The sequence below is a fragment of the Meles meles genome, chromosome 4 (assembly GCF_922984935.1).
Source record: "Meles meles chromosome 4, mMelMel3.1 paternal haplotype, whole genome shotgun sequence".
Taxonomy (NCBI): domain Eukaryota; kingdom Metazoa; phylum Chordata; class Mammalia; order Carnivora; family Mustelidae; genus Meles; species Meles meles.
Genome location: NC_060069.1, coordinates 64,995,001 through 65,020,709, shown reverse-complemented (window position 1 = coordinate 65,020,709; position 25,709 = coordinate 64,995,001). Strand labels below are relative to the sequence as shown.

General features: G+C 37.5%; 1 protein-coding gene across 5 annotated transcripts in view; it reads left to right on the top strand.

Annotated features, from left to right (window-relative positions):
* Positions 1-331: 331 nt before the first annotated feature.
* NLGN1 (neuroligin 1) overlaps positions 332-25,709 on the top strand; it is a 696,790-nt gene continuing 671,412 nt past the window's right edge. For 3 of the 5 annotated variants that reach the window (XM_046001281.1, XM_046001282.1, XM_046001280.1), the window contains exons 1-3: positions 332-913; positions 20,037-20,849; positions 21,293-21,352. In XM_046001281.1, the coding sequence (XP_045857237.1) occupies positions 20,357-20,849; positions 21,293-21,352 (553 nt within the window). In that variant the 5' untranslated portion in view covers positions 332-913; positions 20,037-20,356. The remainder of the gene's footprint in view (positions 914-20,036; positions 20,850-21,292; positions 21,353-25,709) is intronic. The other 2 variants (XM_046001285.1, XM_046001284.1) reach the window with 1 other exon arrangement.

Below are 25,709 nucleotides of genomic sequence, written 5' to 3'. Positions count from 1 at the left end.
GCACAGGAGATTCAGTCTTTAAAACAAAGAAGAAAGATCAGACGATCTTCTCAAGTAGTCGTATACTATTCCTGTTAATCCCTGTTCAGTCTTCTTCTTAACTACCATAGCAGCCAGTTATCTACAGGGCAGAGGGGGGGAAATAGGTGAGGAGAGGGGATTTAAAAAAAAAAAAAAAAAAAAAAAAAAAGTGAGATTCCCTGCAATATCACTTCAAGCCACTAGGGGTATCTTTGTACCATTTTTCATCCTGCACCGATTTGGAGTAGAAACCTATATTAGGGGAAAACCAGGGTCCTCGGCATTTTTTGCGAGCAGTGCACCCTGAATCCAAAAAGATTTTTTAAAAAGAGGAAGAAAGAAAGAAGCCACAGTTCTTTCGATCACCCGAACAGGGCTACGAAATCGCTTTACTGGACATCAGCGCCAAGGATTCATTTTTGAGGTCAATTTCCAATCGAGATAAATCTATTGGATTAGTAGGATTATCTGATTGCAGCCGAAAGAAGTAACGTTGTTTGATCATTTGTATTTCTTGCCTGATGGTTGGATTTACATGGAGGTGGCTTTGGGTCCCGAGAATTCTGGATCGTGGTTTCATTTGGAGAGAAAAAAGGATCAATCGACACGTTTTGGAAGTGTCCGTGGGTGAATAAAAAAAGGGGGGGGGGGGCAAAACTGGGGTTGCGGCTGCTTAAAGAAGAAAAATAAATAATAAAAGGAAGCATCTTGAATTCTGAAACAAGAATTACTAGTGTTCAAGATTAGAGAAAAGCGTCTAGAAGCTGATAAATACTTTGACCAATTCAGCTTGAATTTGACGGTGAAGTGTTGTAGAACTGTCTCCTTGAATGATTGGAAGGGGACTAGGGGAGGATGAGGGGGCCCCCTCTGTGGCTTGATCCTACTGAGGGTAAGTTTGGGGGTCTTTTATTGGGAGGGGGCTGCCAGGGTTTGTGTGCCGCTGCGCGGTAGGTTCTGCGGACACGGCGCCGGTGAAATGGGGAGAGAAAAGGGGATGTAAAGCCACCTCGCGCATCTCGGGGTGGATCGCTGGGGAGCTGTCTAGATCGAGCTTAAAAACCTTATTTTGTGGCGTTGGCGGGGAAGCCAAGCAACCCTCCGAGGTCTCAACTTTGCATCGAAAACCTCTCCGCTGGGAGATAACCTCTTGGATCCAGTGCTTTCCTCCTAGTGATACTTTAAAGAGAGGTAGCGGGGTGCCTTGGAAAACCTGCTTGTGCAGGGGAAAGCCCAAGTAGAAATCGCGGCTGCTTCGGCCGCGGTTTCAGCGGCTGTCTTGGCTTCTATGGGAATTTTGCAGGGGGAATTGGTTGTTGTCGTGTTATCTTGTTCTCTCCCCCTCCCCCTTCCCCTTCCCGCCTCCTCCTTCTCTCAGCTGAACGCTAAAGGGTTACAGGGTCACTGCATTGGATAGACACAGAAGTGGGTGACGGGCCACACAGGTTGTCTTGTAATTCACTTGCAAGACTTTGCATAATACAGTCCGAGATAACTTTCCTGGAGTTGGAAGAGTCCAGCAAGGCGTTACAGCCTTTATGCCGAGGGCCCGGGCTGGCGAGTGAGCCAGGCAGCCGCTGCATTACCGATGCATCCCTACCCTGGCTGCCTCGCCACTCTCTGCCTTTTCTTTCCAACTGAGCGGTGCGCGCGCGTTCCCAGACATTTTCTTGCAGTTGAATACAAGGATTTTTTTTTCCTTTTTATTATCTTATTTTTTTTTAGCTCTCAAGAAAAGCTCATCATTATTTGCAGAAGGATAATCAATTTCAGCAGATATAATTAAAATTAATCACTCAAATCTGTAATATTAATTGACTTAGGAAACTAAAAGTTGCTTTGGAATCCAGAAAAGCATATTATTCTGAACTAATTTTGGAACACACATAGGTTGTTCTGAACAATAACATATGAAAAACTGATTCACTTAAAATATGTATATAGATACGTTAAATAGACTAATGACTACCCCCCACCCCTATATACCTTCAGACACCTCAGCATTATAATTTTAGCAGGCTCTTCCTATTTAAGTCCAATTCGTTAAATTTTAAATCTTCAGACAGCCAAATATATTAGGATAAGATGGAGATAGGTAATTGCTAAAATATAAAATAATGATTTTTTAATACAATTTTATCTTTTAAAGAAAGGCTTCAAATATTTTTGGGGGGTTTCTGTTTACAGATTATGATATGAATGTAGATACTTTTATGGCTTTAGCATTCAAGCCTCTCCATTATGTGTGAACTCATGAAAGGCAACTCTTCAATGTCATCTGAAACACTCATCATCCCAGTACTTATTTCAGGAATTCCAAATTCATCTGACATCCTGGTATTAAAAGGGGAGTCTTGCCAAACTTTCTTCCTGGTTTTGTGTGTATATGTGTTTCTTAAATCTAAGTTCTGAAACAAGCACAATGACATCCTTTTTTTTTTTTTTTTAAGATGAAATGGCAAAATAGAAAACTTTGTCTCCCAAGGATTCTGTGGTGGAGAAGTTAAATATTTCCTATTTCTGCAGATTTTGTGTAAGCTTGTTTAGAGGTGACAAAAATAGCAAAAAAAAAATAGTTTTTGTAAGCCCAACTGTTAGTTTTAAGGAGATATCTGAGAGGCTCGATTTGCCTTTCTTTTATGCAGCTCTAAGTCACGTGGTTCATGTGCAGGGTGAGCTAGAAGAATGGATGTTCTGTGTATTGGTACATTCTAGCCACTGATCTTGGCCGAACAGTCCAATAGTTAACATCTTTTTTTCAAAGTTTAAATTAGCAAAAAAGAGTCAGCTAGTAAATAACACATTAAATGATGATAGTAAATAATTAATGAAGGTGAATGGGAAGTGAGCTGAATTTTTTTTTTTTCTGGGCTAGTAGAGAATGTAGCATTGCTATACATAGATGGAAGATATGAAACAGGAGAAAGATGGTTCTTTTAAAAGTTATTTTGTAGGGGCACCTGGGTGGCTCAGTGGGTTAAGCCTCTGCCTTCGGCTCGGGTCATGATCCCAGGGTCCTGGGATCGAGCCCTGCATCGAGCCCCGCATCGAGCCCCGCATCGAGCCCCCCATCGATCCCCGCATCGAGCCCCGCATCGGGCTCTCTGCTCAACAGGGAGCCTGCTTCCTTTCCTCTCTCTCTGCCTGCCTCTCTGCATACTTGTGATCTCTGTCTTTCAAATAAATTAAAAAAAAAAAATTCTAGGATACCTCGTTTCATTTTGGGAAAAAAAAAAGTTATTTTGTTTATTTCACAACCATTGAATTGGTGATCATGGCATAGTGCTAAAGCAAAAGATTCAACTTCAAGTGCCTCTGTCATGGATAAGCAGTATCTTTCTCTGTCAGGAATCATCAATACTTTTTACTCCTTCATTTTACTCTCTTTCATCAGTTGATGAGAAAAAGGAAGGCTTTGTCTTATTCTTTGGTTTCTATAAGCAGTTCCTGCACAAAACTTTAGTAACTTTGTAGGTAGTAGATCCACTTTGGAAGGTCAATAATGACAGAAATAAAAGTAAAATTACATACCACAAAAATTTTTTAAACTGTAGCCACTAAATAAGAACAAGGTACCCAGTAATTGAAATGCTCTCTACTAATAGAGTAGATCACTTTAAGAACTACTGAACAACCTGAGAGTTCACTTAGAAAATCAATGACATTTTGCTCTACCTTATCCAAACACATATTTTTGGTCGCGATTATTAAAAGAACATGGTGGTCTTGATTAGCTCTTCCAATTTTGATTCAGAATAACACAAAATGTGGTAGCTCAGGATGAAGGGATGGAAGCTCTCAATGACCCTGTCCAGAAAATTGCAAAAACAGTTCATGACATATGTGACAAGAAATAGCATTGGATTTCCCAAAGCTTATGACTATGGAAAAACTGATGTTGCATTCACTGGAGCTTAGTTTGACAACTGCACCTGTCCCTCAAAAGCCTTCTATGTGTTCTAACTGAAATACCGTACAGTAGGAATTAAGATATTTCCTACAGTTTCCTTCTATGATTTTGAAATGATTAAATACAGTTACATGCTATTCTATGTTAATTGATTTTTTTTTGAAAAAAATTGCTACACACTGTTAATTGAAAGTAAAATGAAAAGGGCAATAGTTTTGAATGATTTGTTGAAATTTAACACATGGCATCCAAAAATGTAAATTTTCCATCTCTTTTGCTCTCTTGAGATATATAAAAACAAAGCAGAAGTTTCAGTTAATTTAAAATTTTAATTTTTTAATATCTCAAATTTGCAAAGCCCAGAAAATTAAAAAAAAAATAGTGAACATTCATGATGAATCTAGAATGTCCTTTTTCTTTTTAATACCTTTTAAAGATACTTTAAAATATTTTGAGGTAGCTAATCTGTTAATCTTGTAGGATAGCAACATTCTCAACTGTTTCTAAGAAGAGTGATTCCTTAACAGCTACATATTTGATTATTTTGAGTTTGTTATTAATGGAATCACATTAATGATTTTGAGTATTACTATGTTGCTATAAAAGGATATGAGTCCTTTTTGCCTTTAAAATTCTGCCCCCCCACCCAAATGGATAAACCCACTTATTTGGTAGTAAACCTGTGTGAGAAAGGTTACCAATTCTAAGCATAACTGAAGTCAGAAAAAACTAGTAAGTCTCTTCAGGCATTTGAAATTATTAGACATTAAATTTTGGGGGTATTTTATATGAATTCATTTTATAACAGTCAATATAATTTTTCCTGTGCCTATTTCCGTTGCATGTATGAGAAATTCCAGTCAATGGCACAACGCTTTACTGCTGCCATTACTGCAGACTTTATAGATCAGAGATGTGTCAGCATGTTAGCTTTAGCAGTAATGCCTCTTTTGTGTGAAACCTTATGGGCCTTGCAGGCAGTCTCTCATCCTGACACTCATAAAACGTTCAAGTCCCCATATTTATTATTTAATTTTCTTCCTATATATAGCAACAGAACACTTCAGTATATGAATGTGTAGCCAAAAGATGACAGGCAAGCGTGAATGGGACTAATGAGTTTTAATAATACACATATTAGGGACTGCTAAAGGAAGTTTAATTAAGAAAAACAAGTTGAGCATGAAATTCATTTTGGAACAAAAGCAAGTTAAGTTACTGCTACAGATGTAAAATCAAAAACCACAGTGGTGCATCACAGGAAATGAAGTTCCAGCCCAAGACTAGACCTACTTAATGCAGTTGACATCTTAGGACCTGACTTGAAGTTGATGAGCTTGGGTTTGACTCATGAAATTGAAGGATATGTACTTTTTCACTTTTCTCTGGTTTCCGTAGCATTTTAGTTTAGTGTTTTAACTATGTATCCAATCACACTTTTCTTACACAATGCTAGTCCCCTTGGGACAGGCCACACAGTAACCTTTTCTTTTTCTGTAGTCTTCTCTAACAGCGCATCTGCAGGCGGTTAGAGCTACTTGACCATGCCCAGGCCATCCTTGTGGGGGTGCTGTAAGTGGTGCTTCAGTAAGAAATCTGCCTCCCTCTCAACTTAACTGCACTTGTAATTCTGTTTAATTTTTGACATAATTTAGAAAATTAGTAGACATATTTATTTGTTTGGTTATTTGTTTATTTGGTAGTGCCAATGGGGAGAGAAAGGGCAGAGGTTGGGAAGCAGGTAGAATATTGGGCAACTCTTTTCTTAGAGTGTGGTTTTCTTACATTTTGTCTATATCTAAATAACATAGTTATATTCTGAAGAGAGCAAAGATGTCAGGCAATTATATGAAGGTTTTATGTATGTTCCTCAACAACTTCCTTTTTTGAAACAAGCATCTAATTGATATACTTATTGTTTTATACAGATGTTTGGGATCACTTAAACATAATGTTACTTTTTTTCTTCCTTGACACACATGGTGGATGTTGAGTCTTAGAAAAAGAAGAGATTAATCATAACCTTTAACAGTAAATTGAGAATTCTTGTTGCCTTTTAAAAAAACGGTTATGGTGGATACTTTCCTACTGTCCTATGAAATACTCACTGTGCTTGGAAAATCAGGAAGGTCCCACCCATGAAATCAATTAATATTGATTCGATAAAAACTAACTTGGGATTGTCACTAGTATGGGTTTTTTCCTTAAGATAACCACTCCACTTGTAATAGAATTTACCAAGAAAATCTTGATTATGGCATATGACATTGACCAACAGTTGTCACAATATTCACACCTAAAAATAGTACTTGAGCCATTTAATAGTTAACCATAGCACTACAAGGAATAAAGTTTCCCTTCAGTAACCATTATGTTTCATGTCAGTGCATCTGTCATTTTTAATTTGAATCTATATTACTTAGCTGTCCAAAACTTTACACACAAGTGACAGGTGTTATCTATCCTTTTTCTTATGGGTAAAAAACAGCCACAAGTTATATTACCTCTTTAGCTATGCCAAGTATTCTAATGCATGTATTATTGTGAGTATTGATACCAAAAGTTCCCATTATTCAGACCTATGGTCTTTAGTAATAACTTCCGGGGAGTTGTTGAATATACAAAGGTAAAATATATTGCCCAGTGAAATAACACAGTAATAGTAGTCTATGATGGCAAGGGTTTTTATCTTGTGTTTCAAAACTGTACCTGGTTGCATGCCTGGGTGGCTCAGTTGATTAAGCGGCTGCCTTCAGCTCTGCTCATGATCCCAGAGTCCTTGGATAGAGCCCAGCATCCATCGGCATCAGGCTCCTTGCTCACTGGGGAGCCTGCTTCTGTCTCTCCCTCTGCCTGCCACTCTGCCTGCTTGTGCGCTCTCTCTCTCTCTCTCTGTCTGTCAAAGCTGTACCTGGCACATTACTGGTGGCCAATAAATATTTATTAAGTGAGTAAAGAGACAGGTTCTAGCCTTGGATGTTAACAACTAACTATGTAACCTCCTGCTTACTATGTGGTCTCTTCATTTTTGCCTTTTTTTTCTTAACATCAATCAGTTGTTATTTGAATTGACAGGTATTTTCAAGTTATATGCAAAATTCCAAAGGTAGAAAGGAATATATTTAAAATATTGAATTTTAATCAAAGACAAATAATAATTGAAACTTTGTAGTGATTTTCATACTTCTTTTTTAAATTTTGATAAATTATTTTATAAGACTTATAAGTGCAATAGGATTATTTCTGGTTATAATTTACTAAAACGTGCAGTAGAGTTATTTTCTGCTATGAAGAAAATGTGATTGCCAAGGAACTTTGGAGGGAGTAAAAGTAAAAATTAGTCAAACACTTACAAACACTTAGAACATAGACAGTAAGATCTAAACTACAATGAGTTTGCTGTTTTGGTCATTATTCGAACACTTTTTTCTTTTTTTTAACACTTTATAATGCCATACTCCCTATTCAATTTCATTTAAATGGTAAACTCAGTTAGCAACTTATGTTCCATGTATATGTTAAATTCTTGTGAATATTTATTCATTGATGTTCTGTTACACTAATGCCCTGTAATTAGAGCATTGTTTTAAATTTTGTTATTATTAGTAGTAATAGAAGTGTAATATGAGGGTGCTGGGAATGGCCAGCAATCCCTGTACCGACGGATGAACGATCACTCCAGACCTTGCTGTGGAAGAGAGGAGAAGGAAGGGGGTCAGCTCTTAGAGCTGAAGACCCTTTGCTCTTTGCTCTCACTTTTACCTTCAAGATAATCACATATTCTTATCACTGTTTCTCAAGCACGTGATGTGTGATAAGGAGTGTTACTGAAACTGAGAGGATCTGTTTAGGGGAAAGATAAAATATGCTAATCTGCGTGTTCTACTAAATATAGTCTAAGGGACAAGGCATACATCTCTTAGGTCACCGGGTGGCTGTTTGGGCTAAGAAAGCTCTGCTGGGAAGGCAACTCCCCAGAGCGTTCCAATGGCAGAGGGGTTGCCAGGCCTGGGCATTCCAAAGGCCCACACTCATCTGAAACCTTCCTTCCTTCACCCCCAGGGGCCTCTGTGTTATGTTTTAGCAAGCCAATTATTATGGCTTATTTCATGTTCTACATTAACCCCAACATGAAGGGAAAATAAAAGATGTGGATGTCTGAAGAATATTGCAAGTGTAATATTCTTTCCCCTTTGGGGTACTGGTTGAGCTCTAAGCCAGGTCAGGAGTGACAGGAAGCCATTATCATTGTTTGGGGCTTTATGTGAAAGGAGTTGGTGGTCTTAGTCCAGTTCCTAGTAGACAGTTACTCCTTAAACAATAGTCACTATAGTGTTTGCCAATTCCAGCAGAAGCCTGGAGCTGAATGGGCACAAAGGTTTAACCACCCCCTCTCTGCTAATCATCCTCCAAGGGGTCAAGATTGACACACCCTGGCACAAGGCCATACTGAGAAACTTAGTGCTGCCTCTGCCAAGTTTGTAGCTATTCTCTGGCAACAAGGGATTTTTAAAAGAGGACTTTAATTAAGCAGGGCACCAGGAATGGCAATTCTCCACTCTTCCCAGGCACAGCAACTCACTAGAAATGAAAATAAGCTTAAATAGTGAATTGAGAATATAGCGCTGCTCTTAGGTTGTTCCATCTTCTCTGTAAAGATAGTGGTGGCCATAATTAAGTTGCTTCTGGAAGCAATGACTTGTGACTCAAGAGTGGCCCCTTTTAGACAAAAGCATCCATTTAATATCAAGGGAAATAATCAGCCCTACCTTGCTGTCTCTCCTGAGCTCTTGAGTGATTATTCATTTTCTTATGGGGGATCAAGGGTCGCCAGTTGGTTTTAAAAATATGTCCTGCAGTATTTTACATATACATTAAAACTGTTACCCATACCTCTTTTTTTTTTTTTTTTTAACTGTTATGCAAGAGTTTTCGGGTCCAAGAGACAACCAAGGAGCCAACACCGATGCAATCACACGAGGGTTTATTTGACAAGCTTAAGCTTGGGCCCAAGTATACCCGACATAGTGGAGTAGGGACTTGGACCCCAAGCTTAGTTAAGGCAGGGGTATTCATGGGTTCCTGTTACTAAAGCAGGGTGGGGATTTCTGGAACCCCAGAAATCCCAGAAACACCCTGAAAGCAGGGTGAGGGTCTCTGGAACTAAAGCAGGGTGGGGCTTAGGGGCTTACTAAAGCAAGGTGGGGGAAAGTTCAGCCCTTGGGCACAGGGGTCTGAGATGGCTGCCTGAGCTAAGATGGCTGAACCTATGCTAAGGCTAAACCTGAGGTGGGATGGCCTTAATTTTTCTCGGCCTCCACATAACATCCTATCTTATGAACTTATAAATTTCTGTCCCTCTCATCCCCTTCACCTTATTCATTTGAAAGTCAAGACTATTAAGTTAGATTTTAGATTTAACAATTAATAGGGAGATTCTGAGAGCAAATGTAGAGTAAAACTTATTTTATGCAGTTAAATGTTAGATGATTTATTTCAGCCACCCCCCCACAAAACAGGAAACTCTCCAATACTCAGCCGTTAGTTGTAATGATGGCCATAGCAGAAATATTCAGATGTGAATGCAGAGGAAATGCTGTCACTTTGATCTCTTTCTCTTTGTGTTGTCAGAAGAGCTATGACATCTCAGAATCCCCCCCCCCCTTTTTTTTTTTTTGTGCCAAACAGTGATGGAATTAGCAACCGTCTATATGGCTATCCATGTACACCCTTGCATAATAAGGAATTTTTATTGTATTTTAATTTGTTTCTTTCTCTTCTGTTTTACCCTCTCTTGCTGTAACTCCAATTAAAGTAATGCCTTCACAGGGTCAGACATCACAGATGGATAAAATCTGAGGGTAGGGTTAATTGATGAAAAATAATATAATAAATGAATGGGTTATTCTCAAAGACTAAGGCCAACCTAATTATGTCATTATTGTGATTATAATTCTTCTCATCCTGCTTGGGATTAGATCTTACATTCTTAAAATAGCCTAGAAATTCTTGAACTTTCAGCCCCTATCCAGCCTGATACCCTACCTTGCCCTCGAGCTACTTTTAATCTCTTTGTCTTGAAAAGACCCAGGCTTCACAGCATTTGGGCTTTATCTTGCCTCTGTCCCGGCACTGGTCTTCCCTGCTATCTCCTACTCATCCTTCAGAACTCAGTTTACCCATCTCTTTTTCAGGAAGATACCCACTTTAGTCCAGACTCATTAAATCTCCCCTCAGAGGGGTACCTGTGTGTTTCAGTCAGTTAAGCATCTGACTCTTAGTTTTGGCTTGGGTCCATGATCTCAGGGTCATGGGATCCAGCCCTGTGTCTGGCTCTATGCTCAGAACTCTTTGCTTTGTGTCTATGCTCTCTCCCTTCCCTCTCCCTCTGCTGCACTTCCACACTCTTTCTCTCAAATAAATGAATAAATCTTAAAAAAAAAATCTTACCTCAGAGCAACGTGCATTATCCTTTTCGGCAAAGCATTTATGACTAAATGTTATCTGTATGACTGATTTACATCAAGTGGGTCTTCCCCATTGAAATTTCGTCTCTGTGAGAGTCAGCTCTATGCCTATTTTGTTTATGTGGGCCTTGCCAATGGCTGCCACTAAACAATGTAAGAGAATGAAGAAGGAGGCTATGCTTATAAATTGCCGTGATAGAAACTACTGCAGATTCAGTTACAAGAAAGGTAACAGGTGCTTTGAGAGTTGAGGGAAAGGAATATTTTTGTGGCTGGAAGGATCTGAGAAGGAAGTACTGATATTTGAGCCAGGCTTTGGGGGATGCTAGTGAGGGTTCCTCTAGGCAAACACTGCCCAAGTGAGCACTTCCTAGGAAGGAAGGTCTTGGTGAACAAGTTGGGCTCAGTTCACTGGCTACTGCTCCCAGTGCTGTGTGCTGCCTTCCATTAGTCTTGTTTTTTCACCAAGATAATCTGCTACTGGGTGTAACCTTGGCAACAAACTCATGATTTTTTCCTGCTGATCTTTGAAATATTATGTTGGTAAAAATTTTTTTCTTTTATTACTGTCAAATTTTAGTTTGCCTTTTCTCCTTAGCAATCTATTCTCTCTTATTTTTTTACATCATTGTAGAGGTTCATTTAGAGTGGAAGTAGCTTAAGGAGAAAGAAAACAAATACAACTGCTTACGTTTTCTTCACATGGTGGGGAGATTGGGATGTGACTCTGGGAAACTATTGAAGCCTACCTACCCTTCTCTGAAAAGGAGGCTCTGGAGAAAAAACTGAGAAGGGGGAAGGGTTTATCTTTAGTCTATTAATTCAGCCTTATCTCCTTCTATCTGTGACAACTCACTGCATTCATAAAACTGTGATCTTGTTTTATTGAAAAATGTTTCAGTGGCTTTGTGCTTCTGATCTTCCATTTAATTATCTGTTACAAGGAGATGGTAATGATCTCTACTTTGTGGTGTTTAGAGACACTTAGATGACGCAGTTAGCTCACTGGCCTCAGTCTATGCTCAACTGGAGTTAGCCATTAATCAAGTTATTAATTAATGGTGGTCATGGCAGAATATACTTGTCACCACATTCCTTCTCAGTAGTTACTTGGTGGTATGGGCATGGCATGGGCCATGGAATCTCTTGAACCTCTACATGATCCAACTCTTGAACTTTGATATTCCTATCTCACAGTAGACCTTTAATAACCCTTGGTTCTATTTCTCACTTTTTCTCCTTGTAAGCCTGGTACTGCTTACCTTTCTACCTCGATACAATTTATCTATTCAACACTAGAATTGCCATTTCTCCTAACCTTTGCTCCTTGAAATTCTAACATTCTTGACTTGCTTATCCCCAGTCCTAACTTATTTCATCTACTCTTTGGCCTACATTATGGAATGTTGTTGGAGGAAGTCTCAATACCACAGTGCTTGGAGATGCTCTAAATTGTGCTTATTAATTAACCCCAGCAAGATGATCAACAACCTTTTTATTTTCTTCCTGTTAGTGTCCTGTGTGTTTCACTTTCCCAAATGTTCAAACTGAGCATATGGCTTGAGTTGGTCTCACTGGAGAGCAAAGCAAAATGTCATGTATCATAAAAGTTCAGGCATGGTCTTTGGAGTTAGGCAGGACTAAGCTTGTTTCTAGGGTCTCCCTTTTCCTATCTTTGTGGGCTTTAGAAAGTTATCTAAACACCTGAGTCCTCATTTTCCTCTTCTCACATAACAGGACACAGCTTAAAAATTTGTGGTGGGAAAAAAAAATTGGTGGTGGGGACTAAATGACATGAAACATGTAATGTAGTTTGGACAGGGCTGAGTGAATAGTTGATTATAATGTTAATCAGTTTGGTGTATTCACCTATATTTTAAACTGAACATGACAACAAAATTGTTTGTGGTTTCTTTCTCACCATTTAATTCACTAATTAAAGTGAGGTAGCAGTCCCCACATTTTTGTGATGATACCTTCCCATGGTTATGATAACCAAATCAAAAAAGGATAAAATGTACATACAACTCCTACATAAATATCTCTATCATCAGATTGCAAATCACACACAGAAATAGACATTAAAAGACGGAAAAGATAAAATCAGTGTTTTTAGTATCTTTTAAATCTTTTTTTTTTTAAATATTTTATTTATTTGACAGAGAGAAATCACAACTAGGCAGAGAGGCAGGCAGAGAGAGAAGGGGAAGCAGGCTCTCTGCGGAGCAGAGAGCCCGATGCGAGGCTTGATCCCAGGACGCTGGGATCATGACCTGAGCCGAAGGCAGAGGCTTTAACCCACTGAGCCACCCAGGCGCCCCAGTATCTTTTAAATCTTGATGCCTTCATTCCATCATTCATTAATATTTTAAGACGTAGAGATTCCAAGAACACAGTTCACAGCTAATGAACTGGATATAACTCTGTATTTCAAGTTAGTTTCTTGATATTTTGAAAATTTTTGATGTAATTGTATATTAGATAGCCATAGTTTTGAGTCTTGCCGTGTAGCTGAAGAGCTTGTATTAGAAGTTTTGTATCTGCTTGTTTCTTGTTCTTATGATTGTATTACTAGTATTTACTTTTACATATATTTATCTTGTGAGAAAAATTTAATTCAGTACTCCTTTTTGTGAGGGTTACTTTAATTACAGGATGACGAAAAATGTGTTAAGTCTACTTATCCAGTGATGCTACCAGTCAAGTTAACTCTAATATATCACTGTATGTTGGAAAGAAACAGTAAGAACAAAATCATCTCTGCTGGCAAACCCACCATGTTATAGGGCTGTAGGATTTCCCAAGAACATCTCAAGGGCTGTACGTATCACACAACCATGTGGAGACACTGGTATTTAAGCCATATATTCATATTAGCACAACTTCATTTCTTTCTCTTTAGCTTTACGTAAAAAAATTATGATACATAGTTCAGCGGTTTACTTTCCTTCTCTCATCTGGTCATCTTGTGGTAGGGTATGAGCACAGGGCTTTGGAGATCCCTGCTCCACAGCCCTGCCAGATTAATTTTCTTGTGAATGAATTTGATAATATTCTTCCCCTGCTAGGAATATTTAATGGCTTTTTATCATCCTGTGAATAAAATCCAAACTCTTTAGCCTTTTAATAAAGGGCTTGCTTGATTTGGCTGTAACCTGCCTTTCTCATCTCATTCAAGGCTGAACCTCATTTACTCTGTGCGCTGGCCAAACTAAACCATGCCCTCCTCAAGCATTACTACTTCTTTCCTTGCTGTGGTAGGTCAGGTTTTCCAGGGGAAACATAAAACAAAACAAAACAAAATGAAACATAAAGACTCTGAGATGGAAGTTTACCTGTGGGAAATTTATTGGGGCTTGTCACTGGGAAAAACACCTGGGAGGGAGGGAGGGAATCACAGTCAGCTCCTCTCTCTGCCCCTTTCCCTAAGGAGCTTCAGGGCCAAGGTGGCCCCTGGTCTGCATTAGGCAATAAGGCCAGCCTTCCACTAGTGTGGACCAGTCATGGGAATGTGAGACATTCTCATGGAAACTGAGCACTACAATATCCACTACATATATTTTCCATGTTTCTAGAGTGATTCTAGGATGTGCCCTCTGTCTGGGATCTCTTCCATGGCCACTGATGTTTGTTCAAATCTGTTTCCTAATCTATTAACTAGAGGTAGGCCTGTTTAATGTCTAATCATATTTTTGTGTGATTGCACTCATTTGTTTATTCCTTCTATTTTTAAGTACTTACTATGTGAATTAATTACACATTAGTTACTTTAAGTGTTCAGTTACTGACAGGACTCATGGGACTCAAATAGTTTATACTCCTTGGACAGCTTTGTTACAGGCAAATAGTACAAGAGAACAACAACAGGAGAAGGATATGCATCCAATGGGGTCTGGACATCTCAGACTCAGGCTTCTTTGTTTGCCCAGTGCTAGGTCACACAGGATACTCCTCGTCTCCAAGGTCTAAACATCTACACTGTTTATGTGAAACATCTTGGTATAGGAATCCCATATCTTTTGGTGGTCAGATTCTCTTACAGTGAACTAGTCACATAAGCATATTCCAGCTACATGGGTGGCCTTGGCCATTGAGAAGACTGCACTGAAACCAGTTACTAGTAAATGCAATAATTATTAAATTATTATTAGAAAATCAATTCCTAAAACCAATGATTATTACTGAGTGCTGGTGGCAGGCTGATGATATATTCTGACCTCAAAATGACTCTTAGATCCATAAGTATAGAATATTATTTACTTTTATTTAATACAGACCATCTTCATTATTCCTGAGTCTGTATTTTCAAATCTGTCTATTCACTAAAATTTATTTGTAACCCCAAAGTTAGTACTCATACTGCTTTTGCAGTCATTCACAGATATGAGCAGAGCAGCAAAAACTTTGGGTTGCTCTATGAGCACGTTTCCAGCTGAGGCTATCCAGGGAGATATTCTGCCTCCTTGTTTCAGTTCTCATATAGAGATGAACAGAGAATAGAAATGGTAGGGGGAATGCCGTGTAGTGCAAGAAGGTCCAGCTCTGGGGCCAGTTGGAGGGACTTTGAATCCCAAATCTGTCATCGGTTAGTGGCGTGGCCTCAGACAAGTCACTCAACACTTTTGAACCTTGTTTTCTCTTTTGTAAAGTAAAGAGAATCAAGTCTACTACAATGAATTGTTTTTAGGGTTTAAGATTATAATTTACAACTATGTGAATAATTTATAACTATTTAATTTGTAACTGAGATTATAATTTATAACTATGTGAATAATTTATAGCTATTTCCCTAGGAGCAATGGATCCATGTTCCCTAATTTGGTGTTTGCAGTGACTTTATAGAACATAACTATGGTAAATAACAACAATCAGCTGTATAGCCCTGGGCAAGCTCCACCTAATGCTGGTGGTTAAGTCGGCGTCAGCTGCGGTTTGCCTGTACTATATAAGGATTGTCAAATAGATTTTATGATGGCTGTGAAGCATTATTTAAAAACAACAAACATTAAATCCTTGCCCTTGAATAAGAAATTCAGTAGTGAGTGTTGGGGGAGCTGGGTTCAACATTAAAACAAATAAAAAGAAACTAAAATAAGCAAGGTAGAAAAGAAATAGGTAATAATTTTATTAAAAGACATGTAATAGACTATGTAGAGTTGTAAGTCAGAACTTTCCTGTTAGTTCCCACCTCCCCATTCATCATCCATTTGTTGAACACATGTCACATTCCAGCCTGCATTAGAGACTTTTTTTTTTAAATGTGGCTTATTACTTTAAAATATTGTAACTACTTAGAAGCAAAAACTCAATTGTACTCTCATAATATTTAGCACAACAGCTTATATGTTGTAGATACCTATTAAATGTTTGTTGAGTGAATAGAAAACTGGATGACTGTGCCACCCACTGTGATTATCTAATGTTCCAGAAAGTTCTCTCTACTCTCTCAACATCATCTCTTTGATCTGGGTTACTCAGGAACAAAACTAGTTCCAGTTATTATGATGAATTAATGCAAGTGAAATACTACCATCTGTATGCCTTTTAAAATATGATTTATTTTGTATTTTATTTTTCTCAGTGGTACCGCATATGCTTCAACCCAAAGGGAGAAATTTTTTGAACTAGCATCTGTACTAACCGCAGTGTTCGATAGAGCTAGTCCTGTATGATTTATTAGACTCGTCTACTTGTCTGGACTGCTGAATAAGGCTTTCTGATTGTGTTATTTTCATGTATTTATTATAAAATATTTCAGACACATGGAAAAACATAGAGAACTGCATAACAAAGGTGTAGGGGTGTGTATGTGTCATCCAACACTGTCAAATCTTAGATTTATAAAACTTGCTGTAGTTAATTAATTGTGTTCTTTTAAGGCCTCACCACAGGTTATCAATCTTAGTGCCAATTAATTACCAATTAATTAATTAATAACATTAATTAATTAACTGCTGGAGTAATTTCATACACTTTCCTCCTTACCCAGGGATGACAAATATTCTGTTACTACATATTTATGAGATCTGTGAATAATATACAGCTTTGTTTTGCATATTTTATGCTTTATTTAAATAACATTTTACTGTCTTTGATCTGCAACATGCTTTCTTTAAGACTTTTGAGATTTATCTAAGTTGATAAATCTAGTGATTTTTTTTTGAGATTTATCTAAGTTGATAAATCTAAATAAAAATTTAGGTCTGGGTCCTTTATTTCCACTGATGTATAGAGTTCTGATTTGTGTATACATCATAATTCATTTATCAATATCAGTTAGTGGACATTTAGGCTATCATGAAGTTGGAATTTTTTGTCACCCATTATTATTTTAGCATAATCCTGTGTAAACACATATGGACAACCAGTCACTGCATTTGATGTAAAATAAAAAGGTAAAAAATGTCAAGTAAAAAAAGTAACAAAATTAAATCTAAACTTCCAATAAGAACAGGGTAACCATTTAAATTTCTGTTTCTATGAAATTGTCAGAGTATTTACCTAGACTCTGTCCTTTCAAAGGAACATGAAACACTTTTACAATTCAATTTTAAGTGCACTAGGATCAATTTTTTAAAAGTGTTAATTGTGAAGTGAGAGACTGATACCAGGTGCAGTGATCAAGAGGACAGCTTTTAAATCAGATGCCAGTGGGCTCCTGGATCTGTTATTGATTTGTGAGAGACCTTGGGCCGGGTGTTTAACCTCTTTAAGTCCCAGTTCCTCTGAGTAAAAAGGGGATAACTATTGAACCCTTGTTATGGTTATTGTAAATGAGATGTAAATGCATAAAAGCAAGGAGTTTGGCATACAGTAAGAAAGCACCGATAAATAGGAAATAAGCCTGCCAACAAATTTGAGAGACTTTATATTTAGATACACACACATATATGTATGAAGACTTATAATAGACTTATTTACATATATGTTTAAAATTTCATTAATTTAAGCAACCCATATTTTTACATTAGACTTGGACAGCTGTTATTATTATAACAAAACTTCTGAGAAATCTTTGGGATCAGTACTGTAATTCTCCATACAGGTAAGCCCATGTAAAATGGGGTGTTTTTGTGAAGCCCAGAAGTGAAACATTATTGGAATTTGAAAATTCACCATGGCATGCAGAGTTCTAATCTTTCACAACTGTATGAAAGTATCACATCAGTGGGCAACAGGAGCCCCTTTCTTTTTAACATGGTTAGGGATTTGTGAGTACAAAAGGAGCATTATTTTGTTAATAATGAAACAAGTGCTTTTTAAAAAAAATATTTATAAACATATAATGTATTATTAGCCGCAGGGGTACAGGTCTGTGAATCGCCAGGTTTACACACTTCACAGCACTCACCATAGCACATACCCTCCCCAATGTCTATAACCCCACCACCCTCTCCCTACCCCCCTCCCCCCGGTCACCCTCAGTTTGAAACAAGTACTTTTTATTATTAATAAGATATCAAGTGTATAAAAAGGCAACTTTTGGAAATCACTGTGCATGGAGATTGGGCTGAATGAAAAATGGTGATGAAGACTTTCAAAGTGCCACCACAGGTACTCTTATTTTGGGTGTCAATATGGTGCTTTTTGTTGTTTTTTTAATTTATTTTTTTATTATGTTCAGTTAGTCACTATATAGTTCATAATTCGTCCTTGATGCCATGTTCAGTGATTCATTAGTTAAGTGTAACACCCAGTGCTCATCACAGCACGTGCCCTCCTCAATACCCATCATCCTGTTACCCTCTTCCCCCATTCTCCTCCCCTCTGAAACTCCCAGATTCTTTCTCAGTGTCTATAGTCTTTTGTGGTTATCTCCCTCTCTGATTTCTCCCTTTGGATTTCCCCTGTGGTCCTCTGTGCTATTGGTTATGTTCCACATACAAGCAATACCGTATGATAATTGTCTTTCTCTGTTTGACTTACTTCACTTAGCATAATCCCCTCCAGTTCCATCTATCTCGATGCAAATGGTGGCTATTCATCCTTGCTGATGGATGAATGACGTTCCACGGTGTATATGTACCACATCTTCTTTATCCATTTGACATGGTGTTTTTTAAATCTTATATGAGACTGGGAAAGACTCCATCATGTTGTGGCCCACCACGATTCTGCACAAGAGTAAGCGTAGTCTACTCTTAACAGAAATGGGTTTGTGTAGCTAAATCTTCAATGCTTGCTGGAGTTCTGGCACAGGAATGGGATGGGTCTAAGCCTGTCTTTTGTATGTTAATGAGCTTTCACAGCAAAGGTTTATGAATTAACACAGATGGAAGTACTCTTGAAGAAAGATATTTATCTCCTTATTGCTTCCTGTGATGGATTGTTCAGAGCTAAGGGAACACCAGGCCTGAAACAAATCTCCTGCTGTCCTATATAGTTTGTACAATCTCCTTTCCAATAACACAGAGTCAGGGCAGCCCCACTGCCAGACCAGCACTTCTTCAGGAATCTTCTTATAATATGACAGGATAGAACCATCTGTAATACAAATCAACACTGGTATTTTCTAAGTAAGCACTTTAAGAGATTTCTTGAACAAGAAAACATGAATTTGCCGAGTTGTATGCTAACTTGGAGTTGAAGTAAGAGTACACCATGAATTGCATTGCCCTGAGTGTTACATTTTATCCTGATGTGTTTTAAGTTGAACTGGGTAAACAGTGTTAGATGTTCTATTAGTGTTAATATTGCAGGATGCTGTGTTTAGGTATAATTATTTTGTAAAACTACTGCATTCTATTTTTTATTGCTCCTTTGATCTCTAGCAGGTAGTGAAAATGAAATTTGTAACTTAAGATATGTTGTCTTTGATGCAGAAATTAATTTCATGTTGCAAATATACTGATTTCTAAAACGTTATAGCTGGATGGTGGAAAAAGAAACCTTTAGTCTGCAAAAAAATGATGACACTTTCTGTTTCTTTTTCAAATGTTGTCTACAGCCATTTTATCTTTTAAAGTTTTGAATCTTAATTTAAGGTTAGGGACCTATATCCAATGACTTGATGCAGACTTTTGAAAAACAGCAAGGAGGTTAAACTTAGAAGGTAGTTGTACTTAAATGATCACCGTTGAACTAGGATTAGTTTTCTTGTTCTAGCACTAGCTTTGTTTTCTTCTAGATAGCACAGGATTGGGGACTACCTCCTTGTTGGTTTGTTTTTAAATATGTATATGTATATATCCACTCTTACAGTTTGTTTACATTCCACTAATTCCCTACCAATGATTTTCAAAATATTTTCTGCTATGTAATTCTAATATTTATATGTGTGCTGATTAGTTCTGTGGTTCCTTGACATGATTGAAGACTATCAATAAAGGGGCAATTTCACATATAACCTTCAGTATTTTAAAAAAATGGTATACTGTGAAATGCTCTTGAAACCATGTATTTTGACAAGGCCTGCTTCCACTTAAACATGTATAAAATCAGCAGGCAAATTTCTCAATAATCTAATAATCAGTTATTTCACCTGTCATCTCACATCAAGCCATAATTTTCCTATGGTAGCATTCAACTTACCTGACTCTAGCCACTGCTTATGTATTTCTGTAGCTTGTAAAACGTCTAGTTATTGCTCTGTCTATTTTAGCTCATTCGTTCTAATGATTTATTTTCATTTTCTTTAGGATGCAGGCCTGCTGCTAACTGGATTTGATTTATAAGAGGGAAATCTACAGTCAATGGCCACTCTTGTCACGTTGCTACTATGGAAAACAGAATGGTCAATAGGATATGGTCTGATAACTAGTGATGATTGAAGATGCTACTTTAGTCCATGTGAAATCGATGGGAGATAGTGGCTGCATAAAGAACTTCCTGAGCTTTTCTTGACAAACTCGCCTTGAAGAAGTCGGAGGTGTATTCTACCATTATACGGTCTTTCTCAAGTGGATACAAATACCTTTGCCTCCCTGTAACCAGACAACTACACAGCTAATGTGGGACCATGGCACTGCCCAGATGCATGTGGCCAAATTATGTTTGGAGAGCAGTAATGGCATGCTTGGTACACAGGGGATTGGGTGCCTCATTGACTCTCTGCGTGTTGGGATGCTTACTTCAGGCTGCCCATGTACTTTCCCAAAAATTGGATGATGCAGACCCACTGGTGACTACCAACTTCGGCAAGATAAGGGGGATTAAGAAAGAACTCAATAACGAAATTTTGGGGCCTGTTATTCAATTTCTTGGGGTTCCGTATGCTGCCCCACCCACAGGGGAACATCGTTTTCAGCCTCCAGAACCACCATCCCCCTGGTCAGATATCAGGAATGCGACTCAGTTTGCTCCTGTGTGCCCCCAGAATATCATCGATGGCAGATTGCCGGAAGTCATGCTTCCTGTGTGGTTTACTAATAACTTGGATGTGGTTTCATCATACGTGCAAGACCAGAGTGAAGACTGCCTATATTTAAACATATATGTTCCAACTGAGGATGGTGAGTTTACTGCAGGAAAAGCAGGGAGATAAATTTATATTTTCTTTTCTATTCTAAGTTCTAACAATATTAATTCACGTGTACTGGTAGCATGCATGGCTTTTCCTGTTGGCATGTAGACATACTTTACATGCTTGCATGCCGCTCTTTTTGTTTATGTGTGTTGGTGTATCTGTTCTTATTATTTTCCTGTGCCTACTCATTTTCTTTCCTCCGCAGCACGCGTATTTAGGTAGAAATGGGCTCCTAATTTCCATTTCCTACCGAATGACTTCTGAGAAGATGCATCAACATGTCTCCATTGCATGTGCAGGCTCAACGAACTGGGGATCTTTCGCACTCAGTAAATGCAGGAGCATATTAAGTTAGATAGTGGTGTTGCATGTTCCGGCGGTCTGTGATGGAGCGCCATGTTATTTTCTAGTCTTCTATTCATTTTTCAGTAAAAAGAATATCCAAGGAATGTGCCAGAAAACCCGGCAAGAAAATATGTAGAAAAGGAGGTATGTATAAAAGTGGAAATAAAAAATGGGGGAAAAAGCTTACCGAGGAAGAAGATACTCTCCCTAAGGATGATTTGCTGATGCTGGAAAGTAAATGGTTAGGTGATATTTGGAATTTCATGAAGCCTGTCAAGGAATAGAAAGATGGTGAAGGAGAGCTGTAGCCGAGTAGATAATATTGACGACGCTCAGTGGTGGTGCCTTGTGTTCTGGTGCTGGTAGCATCGATAGGAATTGAATCTCTGCTCTGAGTTTGTGTTTAGAGGAAAAGATATTTAGGCTATGACATTGCATGCAAGGAGTCCAAATGATGCTGCCTTGGCAACTGGTTGACTTTTTCTCCGAACCCTTTCTCCAGATACAGATTTCTGTTCCTCTTAAAACTGATCAGTTCAGTCACAAACCTAGTTCTTTGCTTGTTTATTCTTAGCTACTTCTGAATGCCCTATGAACTTTCTCATATCAGGGTAAATTTGCCATGACTGTTGGGCAATTACCATTATTAAGTAATGGTATTTTTTTCCAGATAGTGTATATTTTTGGTTACTCTTCAGAAAAGAATGAGGTTTTGCAGATTTTTATACTAAATATTTACAGTCTTAAAATTACTTTAACATTTTTGTATTTATGTTAAACAATTTAAAACATAGGGAAGAACATGATTCAGAAGCTACAATTAAATCAACCTTCAAATCATCCTCTAGCCAGACTGAGTAAATGTAGACACTGACAGCTGCAAGCTTGCATCTGAATGTAGCTTGTCCACACTCCATTTTTATATAACATCCAGTAAATCACTCATAAGAGAATATGATTTTCTAGGGTAGTAAATCATCCAAGTGTTATTTTGACCTTATTCATAACTTTGTAGAATTTCCAATCTTCATACAGAAGTCGTATTAATATTCTAGTGGTGTACATTCTATCTCTCTACGCACTTCTAAAGCTGGCTGGACCAAGTCAGATTTCATTACAACATCCTTGTGGGGCAGGGAGTGTCTAAGCTGTTCTGTTTTACGAGGATTGCATTATATGGAAGAGCTTCATACAACAAAATTCCCAATTGTCGATCAGAGTATTTGCATTAAATTGAGTTTTTTTGTTTTGTTTTGTTTTATTTTTATTTCTTTGGTCATACCAGTAGAGTGAGATCTGACCTTTAGTGTATTACTGATGCCATGATTTGGGTTAAAGGCGCAATATACTTGAGAAGGTGGATATAGAGAGCACAAAGTCTTTTAAACAACTAAAACAAAGTCTCTTGTTTTTCCCCAAATGAGAATAACTGCAGTAATTTACATGCCTTCAACTAATGTATAATACTGCAGTGGTTATTATTATGCAGCTTATCAAGCATGTGTAATTAGCTAAGTGACTTTCACCTCCTATCACAAAGATGTTGATTCACAAAGTCATAAATAAAGATGCTATTGAAGATTGTATAAATAGAACATAATACATGAAAATATGTACAATCAAGAAAATGAAAGGATACTGAAAAGGTAAGCTAGTAAGTGAGAAAGTGACCTTTCCTCTCATACAACTTCAGGGGGAAATAGATTCATTAGAAAATTCTTTTTACTTCTTCTTTGGATTGTTGGTTCCATCAGCTGTATGAGAGAGTTGGGAAAGAGGTGTGAAAGGTTGTGCTTTTTACTTTGGCAAACTTTGAACTGATTTCTAATTAGCCAGAGGATAAAATCTGTAGATACTCACTTCAGTATGTGTGGTTTCTAGTCCAAATCTATTGTGCTTTTATGTTAAGCGGTTTAAAAAATTATTTTGCATTGGTATTTAATATATTCTATTATTACTAAATAAGTTTGTTCTTTTATTAGCTGTCTGTATGTTACCCCAAAGTCTAAGTAATGAAGATTTTAACTGTGGTCTTCTATATAAATAACCTTCTTTAAACTAAAAACCGAAGTTTAGAGCTTGACTTTAAGCAGAGTAGAATTTTTTTCCCAAACTTTTAACTTTTTTTCCTTCTTTATCATGGAGAGTCTCTTTTGGTCATTTCAAGAAATCCCGTTATTCTGGTTCAAGAAAATAATAGTCATTTCATATCTACACATATACCAATATGTATTGTGTATGGATTATAAATTCTCCAGCAGAATTCTAGAAGTTTATAAATGATGGTTCAGGAATGATAGGAATAGATGTGTTGCATTTTATAGTTGTTAAAGATATTTTTGCTAGCTATTATTTATCTCTTTCTTTTTAACTGTGTATGATTACCTTCCAAGGCAGATGAACCTCCCACCACCCCTGTGCCAAGTACACTATAATCTGTGTATACTGTATTAATCCAAACCTATTTCTTAATTGCCTTAATCATTTACTCTTCAAGGGAGGTCAATAATGAATGAAACAAAGATCCTTTTTCCCATAGAACTTATATCGTAGCCAATGAGATTTATCCGAGGCGCGATTATTGCTAATTGAAACAAAGAACAAAGCAAATCTTTTACAAAGAAAAAGAAAATCTTTTACTTCCCCAAGAGATGCTTTGCTATAGTTTTTTCTTAAATATTTATTTATCTGTTTGAGAGAGAGAGAACATGAGTATAAGGGGCAGAGGGAGAGGGAGAGAGAGACTCTCAAACACACTCCATGCCTAGTGCGGAGCCTGTCAAGGAGTCCGAAATGGAGTGAAAGGCAGAGCTCGGTCTCATGACCCTGAGATCACAACCCTGAGATCACAACCTGAACCTAAACCAGGAGTCCGATGCTTAACTGACTGTACTACCCAGGCTATAGTTTTTAGATAGAGCTTTTATAATATTTTCTTGTGCAGTTGAAGGGGAAAAAAAAAAAACATTTTTATCAATAGGCTTCCTCTCATTTAAAACAGGTCCCAGTTGCACTTTTCAATCTATCTTTTTATATTTCCCATGATAGTTTTAGCCATATGTTAATTACTCTCTAGATATTTCTTCAGGGTTTTATCCTTTCAAAATTGAAAGATGAGTGCTTAAAATGAGATGGCTGTCAACACTGGGCCAAATAGGCAGATAACACGTGACAGAAACTGGTATTTGGATGTAGAAAAGATATTACTATCTATATTTTATAAATAAGGAAGTAGGTTCTGAGGTTAAGTGTTCTGACCCAATTTCTATTGCTAGTAAGTGGTAGTTAGGTTTGGTCCTAGTTCTTGCTAATATTAGATGCATTTCCATTATGTTAAATTATCTCTAATAGAGATTTCTATAGCAGAGGCTCACATCTCTCTACCTTCCTGATCTCCCTTTCTTTTTTATCCTCCCTCTCAAATATATTATGAATTCTTTTTATTCTACCTGTTGATTCTATTTTAGATGAACTTAATGCTCACTTTAATTGAATTGGGTCAAGTCCATGATAGTAACTGATTTCCAGAAAACTTGCTAGTACCCATTTTAGTCACCATTCTTAAATCCTACACATAATTTTCTTATTGTCTAGACCAAGATCCCAACATATTTCTCTTGGCTACTATCAGGAATAGCTTTAATTTGCTTATGTTTCATTTTGTTTCTCTAGTTTGCTGTCTTGTGAGAGTTGCCAACAAATAGAAGAGTGGTCAAATATTAGGCAGTAAACACGAGAAGGAGGAACAAGGGACCCAGAGAATCCACAAACAAATTGATTGGCTCATGGATACCCTAGAGTTGTGCAGCTTTGCATTTCTCCAGCACTTTGACTATTATTTGCATAGCTCTTCTGAGATGAATACAGAAGTGATTTTCATTTCTTCAGTGTGAGAAATTCTTAACCTACTTTTCTCATTTACCCCAATTTTTAATGTATAGAAAATTGGAATCTTAATAGATGCCTCTTGCATAATTTTTTACTCTTTGAGTATTTTATTCCTGATTTTCATATGCATTTTACTTTTACATTTTCTATTTAGTCGTCATTACCTGAGATAATATAGACATCATTCAAAAGCCCTTTCCACAGATTTAGGGTCTCTTTGGTTGTTAGTTGAACATAGATACTGACTTTTCCCTAATTAATTATACATAACAATACTCTCTTTGCTGTCAATGTGTTTAAAAGGAGATTATATCCCAGAATGCTCCTCCTTCTGGCTGACACATTTTAAACTAATCTATTCATCTAACAAATATTTACTGAGTCCTTACTCTGTGTTGTTGAGATTACTGCTCTAGGACCCAGAGATACAGCAGTGGGGGGAAAAAAAAGTTCTTGACATCCAGGAGCTTACATCTAGTGTGTGGAGACAAATTGTAGACAATAAACCAATCAACTAAAGCTAAAGTTAAAAGATGTAAGAAGATGAGAAATCAACAGAGTGTGGTGACTCAAGGGTGCTGGCGTGAAGGATAAAAGTCATTTTAAATAAGAT